General features: G+C 42.5%; 1 protein-coding gene across 1 annotated transcript in view; it reads right to left on the bottom strand.

Annotated features, from left to right (window-relative positions):
- The window catches only part of MECP2 (methyl-CpG binding protein 2), a gene marked incomplete in the record, with an annotated part of 87,567 nt that extends 81,907 nt beyond the window's left edge, over window positions 1-5,660 (bottom strand). Inside the window, 1 exon segment of the mRNA XM_014583471.2 lies at window positions 5,327-5,660. Coding sequence (XP_014438957.1) covers window positions 5,327-5,352 — 26 coding nt within the window.
- Between the last annotated feature and the right edge of the window lie 4,987 nt (window positions 5,661-10,647).

The following is a 10,647-nucleotide window of genomic DNA, read 5'->3' as shown; positions in this document are numbered from 1 at the left end:
AAAAAAAAAAAAAAAAAAAAAGACTACCTTATATACAAAGCCCTATAATCATTAGCCATATAGTATAACCCTTCCCCCTTTAACAAAAAAATATGTTCAGGGGTAGCCCTCTAGTACAGCAATTAAGCTCTGTCATTATAGACCCAGATTCCACATGGCCAACTGGGGTTCAAGTCCCAGCCTTGGTGGTTTGAAAAACATGCCAGGCACGTATGTGTACATGCCCCAAATCCTGACAGGATGGAGAAATGGAGGAAAAAGAATTGAATGACCACAGTTCATTGGAGGGTGCTTTCTTTCTGGGGAGCCCTCTGGCAATTAAAAATAAAACAGACCAGCAGATGGCGTAATGATTGCATTGTTGGACCCCCACATGGTCAACCATGGTACGAATCCCAGCTGCTTCAAACTCATGTTGGGCGCATGTACATGTGTGCCCAAAATCCCAAGAGGAGAATGAAGGAGAAGGGACTGCGGTGTGACCATCCCCCCAGTGGTGATTTCTCGCGTTGTTTCTCTGGTGAGTGCACACACCCTATAGCAAAAATCTCTCTCTCTCTTAAAAAAAAAAAAAATCAATCCCAATCAGAATTCCATTTCAGTTTTAAGGGTATTTATTATAGTTAAATGATACAGGTTGCAACAGTTACACCTGTTACCCCAAAATATATTTGCTAAAAGCCTGATTTTATTTTTATCAGCTATTACAGAAAAGCTTCAAAATCATCATAGAAAAAAATGACCATTTTCTACCAGTATGCAATTTTTATTCCATCACAACCAAACTAGTTGAACACAGAACTGTTTCAACAGAAAGACTGTTTCATCATAATTTATCAAGACAAAAATCAGCCTGCAACTACACGAGTTGGAATACACACTATGCTCATGTTGCAATATACTCCTAAAAAATCAGAATTTAACCCCCCCATTCCTTAGTTCATCTAAAATCTACTTTTGTGAAGATCTGCTATTTCCCCCAGTCTTCCAGAGAGAACACTGTAGAACCACCTCCAGTCAAGAAGGCACAACTCCTGGGGCTCAGAACCACCCCTGACTCACTAAAGGTACTTAAATAACTGTTGGGTGAATGAATAATTGTCTGCTGACAGCCCTGCCATGAGGTCTCACAAAGAAAAAAATTCCGAAAGAAAAAAGCAACTTCACAGACAAAATAGGAAAAAGTTAAACAGATACTTTGTTCACTTGAAGAAGTCAGCATTTGATAAAGATGAAGACTGGATGATTGGTTCACCAAGTAGCAGATACACTTGGCTAAACAGGCTCTAGACCTCTTCCGCCCTAAAGTTAAATATAAAAACAAATGTTTATGAGCCAGTCTCACAGCACAGCGCCCAAGAAATTTGATTGCACATGGCCAACCAGGGTCCAAGTCTCAGTCCCCATGGTTTGAAATACATACCAGGGCACACATACCCAGGACTATGCTGTGATCAGGTCCTGGAGTGGAGGGGGGCATTCTCCTCTCATGCATGCACACACTCTCTGGCATAAAATAATCAACGAAAGCACAAAAAAAAAAAAAAAAAACATAGGAGGGCCAGCCAGGTGGCATGGTGGTTAAGGTGGCTGTATCCCACATGGCTGACTACATAATAAGTCCTAGATCCAACAGCTTGAAAAAGATCCCAGGAGCACATGTATGCCTGCCCCAAATCCTGAGAGGAAAGTGGAAGACAAGACATTGTAGAGTGGCCATCCCTCCTGGGGGTGTGATTTCTTACTTTCTTTCTCTTTCTCTCTCCAACAAGCACATACACCCTATGGTAACAAGATATAAAAAAAAAAAAATCAAAACTAAAATAATTTTTAAAAGCAGATGAAAAACACAAGACAACTTACCTATAAGATTCACTTGTATGAATACAGTACATAATCAATTTTTTTGAGAGGTTTTTGCTATAGGGCGCGTGCGCTCGCCAGACAGACAGAGACATAGAGAAAGTGAGAACTCACCCCCCCAGGGGGGATGGTCACGCCACAATCCCTTCTCCTCCATTCTCCTCTCGGGATCTTGGGCACGCACACACACGTGCCCGGCGTGAGTTTTAAGCCACCGGGTCCAGGACGCGAACCACGGTCGACTACGTGGGAGTCCAGTGACATAGCCATTACGCTAACTGCTGGTTCCCCATAATCAATTTTTTAAAGAAAAAAATATGAATATTGATTTGTTCTTAGAATAGGAAAGGACTTTGTAAATATAAAAAGCAAAAGGAAAAAAATCACAATAGCAATTTGATATATCAGTAAGACAAGCAAAATCAAAAAAACATATGACAAAGTAGGTAAAATATCTCCATCATGACAAAGAGTTAATATCCTTAATACACTAAGAGTGCTTACGAATCACTTTAAAAAGGAGTACCCTGATGAAGAAAGAATGTAGAGGGAACCCCCAGTTAGCGTAATGGCTATGTTGCTGGACTCCCACGGAGTCAACCGCGGTTCGCGTCCCGGACCCGGTGGCTTTGAACTCATGCCAGGCGCGTGTGCGTGCGTGCCCAAGATCCCGAGAGGAGAATGGAGGAGAAGGGATTGCGGCATGACCATCCCCCCTGGGGGGTGATTTCTCACTTTCTGTCTCTATGTCTCTCTCTCTCTGTCTGGCGAGCACACGCGCCCTATAGCAAAAAACCTCTCCGAAAAATAAAAAAAAGAAAGAAAAAGAAAGAATGTAGAACATAAACAGGCAATTCACAAAGACTAAACACAAATGGACAACAGTTACTGAGGTTCAGCCTCAGTGATAATCCAGAGAGCCTCAATTTAAAAGATGGAGATCCAAATCTGAGAGGACATGGAAGACAGCACTTTTGCAGGCTGTTGTAGGAACTGGGATAGCCATTTTGAAAGGTGATGTGGTGGTACCCACCAGCAACTGCAAGTCTAGGCAGCCATTCTTCAAAAAGACTGGCAACATGAGGAAGTTCAATTCTGCAGTATTTTTAATAGCAAATCACTTGGAAAACCAATAAGGAGATGATGATAAATGAGTCAGAAAATCCACAGCAGACTATGCTGCTATTTAAAAAAAGTGAGGCAGAGGTAAATATATGAGGTAGAGAGATGCAGAATCCTGTTTGTTAATGCAAAAAGTACATATTCGAACAGTCTTAGAAGATGTAAAAGGAGGGGCCGGCAGGTGTATGGTGGTTAAGGGTGCTAGACTCCCACATGGTCGACCGCAGTTTGAGTCCCGGATGAGGTGGCTTGCTTTCTCACTTTTCTTCTCTCTCTTTCTCTCCCCCCTCCCTCCTACTCTGTCCCTCTCTGGCCAAATTAAAATAAGTAATTAATTGATTAACATTAAATAAAATAATTCTTAAAAAAAGAAGATATAAAAGGATGAAGCTCAGGACCAGCAGTCAGCGTAACAGCTATGTCACTGGACTCCCATATCGTCAACTACAGTTCGAGTCCCGAACCCGGTGGCTTAAACTCATGCTGGGCATGTGTGCGTGTGTGCCCAAGATCCAAGAGACTGGAGGAGAAGGGATTGTGGCGTGGGCATCCACCCTGGGGAGTGATTTCTCACTTTCTGTCTCTCTGTCTCTCTCTGTCTTTCTGGCAAGCACATGCACCCTATAGCAAAACTCTCTCTCTCTCTCAAAAAAAAAAAAAAGATTAAGCTCTTAATAATGGTTATTCTGGGTAATGAGAATAGAGTAAGGGGAAATTTCTATTTTCTTACTTGATAAATTTCAATGTGGTTTGGTTTTCCCATAAAACTGTGTGTTATTTTTATAATTTTTTAAAAAATGAAACCAAAAGAAGATACCAAGCTTTTATCTACTAAAGACAGGTTGTGTCCTTTGAGATTCCCTTCAAAGTTCCTCGAAGCTCAAATGGCCGTGTATTTCCATTCATAAGTAATAAGAGATTTTTAAAAACCTCTTCCTTTCTGTATTTCTCAGGAAAAATTAAATAGTGTTACCACTGAATTTCATTTTAGAAAATCCATTCAGAATCTGAGGAAAAAAGACTATTAAAAACACAATTCCCCCCTCCCCACTGGCCTAACATCTACCAGAAGAAACCCATTCACTGCCCATATCACATTTAGTTCACACAATTTCTGAGACAATGCACAAAGCACTAGCCATACAGCTCCCACCAGCATAAATACTTAGAGTACAAAGAACGTCCTATAAGCAGGGTCCAGAGCACACCCCGACAATGTGAGTCACAGGATTGGGAGCAGGACCAAATTTGGAATTGGGAGGCAGTGATATGGTTTACATTTCCTTCCATACCTTCTATTCTCCTCTATCCAAACCTTGCCCTCTCACATAAATGTTAAATGGGCTATTTCTTATGTATATCTGTAACAGTTTTATAATGAGTTGTCAGAAACTATTAGAGAAACAACAAAGTGCTACTCGGGGTCTCAGTGGGAGTCACAAGGGCAGCATATGTGAAAACTCACATTTTTCCTTAGGGAAAAAAAATGGGAAAACTCAACTGAAACCACATGGAATTTTTGAAATCCAGGTGTCAAAATATCAAATGTGGAATGACCAATGATTTAAAAACAAACAAACAAAAAAACAAAAACAAAACTTGAGCTTAAGCCTGACAGTTGAGAAGGTAAGGAACCATTTAAAAAAAATTAAGCTGATACAGCATCTGAGTGTCAGGTTAGAATGACTTGGGTCCCTAGTTTCTCAAAATTCATTCATCCTGCCTTGCTCTGGAGTTCCAAGAATAAGACATATATGTGGGTGCTCTCTCTAGTCCCCATGGGAGGAGTGCAGCAAGCACACACCATTAGCCATGGGTGCTACTGTTCTGTGACATCTTTCAGGAAGGTGTCCTTCTAGGGGACCATACACCAGTTTCCATATATGAAAATGTATTACCACTGCTCACTAATGATGACCAATAAGTCATTTATCCAAAACCAAAACACACAAGGCACCATGCTGAAGACTACTAGGCAACAGCAGCAGCGCAGGTGGAAAAATTCAGTTCCAGCACTCTTGGCTCAGCTGACCTGCTTCAAGGTGAACTGAAGTTGCAGATCACCAGTTCCGGCTCTAATCTGACGCCCGCCCCCAGATCACACTGTGGCTACCAAGTAACCCTACCCCAACTGACCTTTCAGGGCTCAGGGAAGTGACTTTTTTTTATTATATGGCACAGTTTGGCACAGTTGTCTTTTTAGTCTTTGGGGTACTTTTATACTGTCCAAGAGTAGTATCTTTTTTTCCTTTATTTTCTTTTCTTTTCTTTTTTTTTTTTAATAAAAATATATGGCCAAACCAGGACATATACTAAAAAAAAAAAAAGGAAGGTTACTTACCTGAGCCCTAACATCCCAGCTACCATGGAATCCTGTTGGAGCTGGTCTACAGAAGCAAGGTGTATTCTGGGGAGTCACATGTCACATCAAAGCAGGAACTGGTGATTCTGTATTTTTATGGAGCCTAAAACAAAGAAAATCGTAAGTTGAAAGCCCCCATTGAGCTGCACAACCTTTTTCCCAGGGCTATTTGGGACACTTTGAAGATAAACACATAGACAAAGTACTATGCTATTTCCCAGCATACCTAGCCAGAAACAAACAAACAAACAAAAAACCCTGCAAATTACTAGCACATAACACACAGTGCTAAAATAAAGGAAAGATTCATGCTTGTTAGAATTGACACTGTCACAGGTTTTGTCACTTCTAAGGGGTACTTTGACACTACGAAGTATACCATAGTGGTGATTTCTGGCAAGCATTTATTCCACCACATTAACAAAGAATACTCAGGGAGAAAATACATGTTCAAGAGAACATGCAACATCAAAATATCACCCCAAAAAGAACACGCAAAATCCAGGCACAGTTTCCCTTTTTAAAGCAGTTTGAGTTACAACAAGCTGCTATAACATCACATCAAGGGGCTTTAACCTTAGACAAAAAAAGTGGCACCAATGGAAATCAAGGGCCCTGGGAGATCCAAAGCCATCATCCAAAAATATGCAAGTCTGTATTTCAGAGCAATCACTTGTAAGCCTCTCAGATCAGTAAATCTGAGTATTCAATAAACTGAGTTATTAGTTTGATAATTTCCCTTCTGCTTTTGAACACATGTTCAAAAAAGGACTTTTGCCATTATGTTCGTCATTTGGATAAACAGCATTTCCTTGTTAAAACCTAATGCCTTGGACCAGCAGGTAGTGGAGGTTAAGGTGCTGGACACTGTGTGTGCGTGCCCAAAGACCTAAGAGTTAAAGACTGCAGCATGGTAATCCTGTCAAGGGGTCACTTTCCCTCTGGTGGCCCTATGGCAAAACCCGAGATAAGCAAAACAAAAAACCCCCTAATGTCTCATATTAGCTAATCTCTGATATCTTATTGGCCCAAGAAAAGCAATTTTATCCTTAGACTAAAAAGAAAAGCTTAGCGAGTACAATTTAGACTATTCACACTTTAACTCATATAATCAAACCAGAGGAAGGGCAACAACCATGTGTTTCATTGCTGGCCTATAGCTACCAGAATGGTACCCAGAATTACCTTTTGAGGTTCGGCAAGGTTTCATAATCCCCTTAAACAAACAGTCACATCATAGAATGTTTTGAAATCCCAGAACTTAACAATATTACTGGGTTGACCATACATTAAAAATAAAACTGGTATCCTGGCTGGGAGGCCCTAGAAAATTGACAACTTTGCACGGCCCCAAGTTTTTTTCCTTGTAAACTGGGGGAGCCAGACTTAAGTTCCTTCCAGCTCTTAAAGTTTAAGATCTTTGATTAACTCAAACTTTCACAAAAAGGGGAGGGGGCAGAAAATATGAGCAGAAAATAACATCACATAAAGGTTTTCATAATCCCCTTAAACAAACAGTCACATCATAGAATGTTTTGAAATCCCAGAACTTAACAATATTACTGGGTTGACCATACATTAAAAATAAAACTGGTATCCTGGCTGGGAGGCCCTAGAAAATTGACAACTTTGCACGGCCCCAAGTTTTTTTCCTTGTAAACTGGGGCAGCCAGACTAAGTTCCTTCCAGCTCTTAAAGTTTAAGATCTTTGATTAACTCAAACTTTCACAAAAAGGGGAGGGGGCAGAAAATATGAGCAGAAAATAACATCACATAAAGGTGGTATTCACTTTTATAAAAGAGTACGGGTTCTAGGACACACCATTTATCATGCAAATCTTCTCGAGCACATACATTAGCAGGCTCAAGTATGAAACAATTTTACCTCTGCTGTTCTTTATTCTAGGTTAAAGTAGTTTTCACTTTCATTAGGTGAAAACCCAATAAAGCAGGTCCATATATAAAATGCCCCCGTCTCTTGGGCAAGGAAGACAAGTGCACCCTTCGTAAGGCTGTCAGCTTCAGAGGCAATAATGAGAGTCCAGACATCTGCAGTAACTGCAAAACAGCTACACATTTCAGTGAGGACACATTCATCCACCAGCAGACCCAGCCTGTGTGCACCTTGAAGAAGTTATAAAAGCCAGGGCTTTATTTTTTCACAGAATGGTCACAGCCCACCCTTTTATATGGAAATGGGGATGCCCTGCCCACCCCAAATTCCCATTCCCACTCAGTTATCCCACACACCATACCTACCATCAGAGTGGTGGCACCAAGTATTTAAGTAAGGACATGCAAATCAAGTTTTCAATAAGAAACTGTTCCTTGCAAGAGAAAGGCAGAAGAGAACAGGTAAAGGCGGAAGAATACAACTTTGGTGTAAGCAAGCACAAGAAAGAGACCCTTTTACATTTGGTCCTACACAAAACAATGTAAAGTCACAGGGGTTTGACTGGACAACAATTTGACTGAAAAGGGTCAGTATGCAAGCACTGAGGACAAGGTCCTTCCGTTGGTGTGGTGACAATGCTCTACCAAGAAAAAAAGATTGTGTCTGCCAGCCACATGAGACTGGTCTGCATGGATGTCACCATAGCAGAGAGCAGTGAAGACAAGCAGGTGTCCTGTCACACTCCCTGGAACTCACCAGTCTAGGGCTATGCTTTACTGCTATGTGCTTAAAACATTGGTTACTAAACATTTTCCATGATCCTCTCTTATAGTAACTGACGCAGCCTGGTGACAAATTGCTCCTAGCCAATTAAAAGATTCTTACCAACATTCACCTTTATAATATCTTTATAAAAAATTATGGGTTCTAGGGCACATAATTTATTATGCAAATAGTCCCAAGCACATACATTAGTGGACTCAAATAAGCAGCTAATAACTTAATCTCTGTTCTTCTTTATTCTAGGTTAAAGTGAGGAACTTCTCCTTACATCTCTACATGGGGGAGGGAATGTTCTGGTGGGAGCACTATCATACTAGACTCATCTAAGCAGTTTTTCTTTCAAACTCCACAACTGGCCTCCCAGCTTTACTAGATTAGATCTCACAGGCACAGGGCAGGGAACGGGAACGATGACAACTCTGGCTGGAAATCAAACACATACACATAGAATACAAATTGCTTAAGAAAAATAGAAAACTGTACAGTAACCCTCCAGATACACAGTAGTCTGTGCCTTGCCCCAGATCCACCTCAGAAATCAAGCAGCACAAAAGTCAGAAAAGGGATGGATGACTTTGTGATTCTCTCCTATCCAGTGAAAACAAGTCCTGGTATTCTAGGTTTAAAGTATTCCAAGCAAATTTTTAATAACAGGAAATAGGAAGGTGTGATAGGCCGGAATTAGCTAGAAAGTTGTATATGGTTTTCTTCAAGCAGTTAGAACACAGTGACTTCAGATGACACCAGGCACTTTGCAGAGAATAGATTCTGGAAGTCGCCTGCACCATTTAAAGGGCTAAGGGTATCAACATTTAACTTGAGAGGCACCGAGGAGACATATTGCCAACCACAAAAAACAACAGAGACCTCAACTTCCATGTCTCAGGCTCAGATGTGCAAACCTCAGGATCTCTGTTGAGTAAGACTGTGTCTGTGTGAATATGAATGTACTTCAGTGGACAGCTACCTAGTTGACCTGCCACGAATGGGTGATCTGTAGCAACTTATTTTAATAAGCTACACTTCAACTGGATTGATTGTGCTCTTTAAGGTTGTTACATATCTGGGGAAGACAATAACACCAAGTGTTCCCTAGGCTTCCTGACTAGGATTTGAAGTAGAAATCCTGAAAAACCCGTAAGTAAGCCTATTTCCCTAAAACCTGGGTGGAAATTCCCAAACGATCTAAAAAATCCAGTCTATCTTTCTATTGGAACCCAACACATTTCAAAGATCCAAGAAGTCAGGCTAAGTAGTTATTAACTGAAATTGCTGAGATCCAGATGAAAACTCCAGCCACGAAACGTAAAATTCTCCCTTAGAGTAGTAACCGCCTATTAGTGCAATTTTATTACTGAGGCCCCAATACATTTTGTTTTTATATAATAGCACATATAATAAAATGCCTAAAACTTGTCAGAGTACCACAATGTCGAAGCCACTTTGCATCGCACACCAGTAGGTTCGGTTCCACAATCACCAACCAATTCCTGAATTTGATCCTATCATCTCACTGTTAGGGTTACTGACCCCAGCACAGTGAAAATACAACATGCAAATGGCTCTGCAGAGCCCATTCCAGTTCCTGGAAAAATAACCAGAAGCACACATCTGCCTGACCATGAGTCAGGAATATCAATTTTGTGGTGGAGCCCACTTCTGTTGTGACCAGCCCGCACCGAACATATGACAGAAGCTACTGCCACAGAGGTAGCCCAGAGCAAGCACCTCCCACCCCAGGGCCCATACTTAGTAATGTCATAAATGATTTCCTCTGAGAGGATATGTTTTTAGACTCTTCACACCGACCTTCAGTCTTCAGTGCAAAACCACAAAAACATTGCCACTGCCACATACAAGTCACCTGAGTTTCAGTTTGGGTGATTCGGTTATAATCAAACTAAAGAGAAGAAACTTCAAGGGACAATGGACAGGAGCCAGAACGATGCGACCAACTTGCTCCCGCTGGTACTGGCAATCCTGAGCGCTCCAAGGCGATGGGAGTCCGTTACATACTATGTCCCACTCCACTTATGTAACTGGAAGATCGCCGGCGGAGGAGGGGGGGCAGGATGGGAGGGCGCTCGTATTCCGGGGCCACAGCACCCCTCAAAGAACCTCTGAGGGCCCTGGGGGCACACTCCAATGAAGAGCCTCAGGTACTGCTGGATGCACAGTCCTCTACCCATGGTTCCTGATGGGAACTAGAGCCACCTCTTCGTGATAAGTTGCGGGTCCCAGGAACACAATGTCTGGTCCCTTTTGTGGGTGGAAAATAATCCCCACCTACTCATTCCCGCTAGATGGGGAAAGGAATTGGTGGACCGACCAGCTCTCGCACTGGGGGCACAAAGTCATGGAACGGGCGAGAAGGAGGGGGAGGCAAAGCCCTGCTATGGGGGTGAGAGCGCAAGAACCCTTGTGGCGCACTCTCCTGACGGGAGGCGAACTGCGCACGCGCGTCAGTGGGGGGGCCAAGTAACGGGAGAGGGGGCGCGCGAGGGAGGGAGAGGGAAGAGCGCGATCCAGGGAGAGGCCGGGGCCGCGGGCGCGCGACGACGCCAAGGCCCGAAGCCCCGAGAAGGGCAGGAGCGCGCGCGGCCCCGACCCGCGGAGCCGCGCG

Source organism: Tupaia chinensis, unplaced genomic scaffold (assembly GCF_000334495.1).
Source record: "Tupaia chinensis unplaced genomic scaffold, TupChi_1.0 Scaffold144326_1, whole genome shotgun sequence".
Lineage (NCBI taxonomy): Eukaryota > Metazoa > Chordata > Mammalia > Scandentia > Tupaiidae > Tupaia > Tupaia belangeri.
Note: the sequence above shows the minus strand (reverse complement) of the source record. Positions and strands in the feature narration are given on the sequence as shown.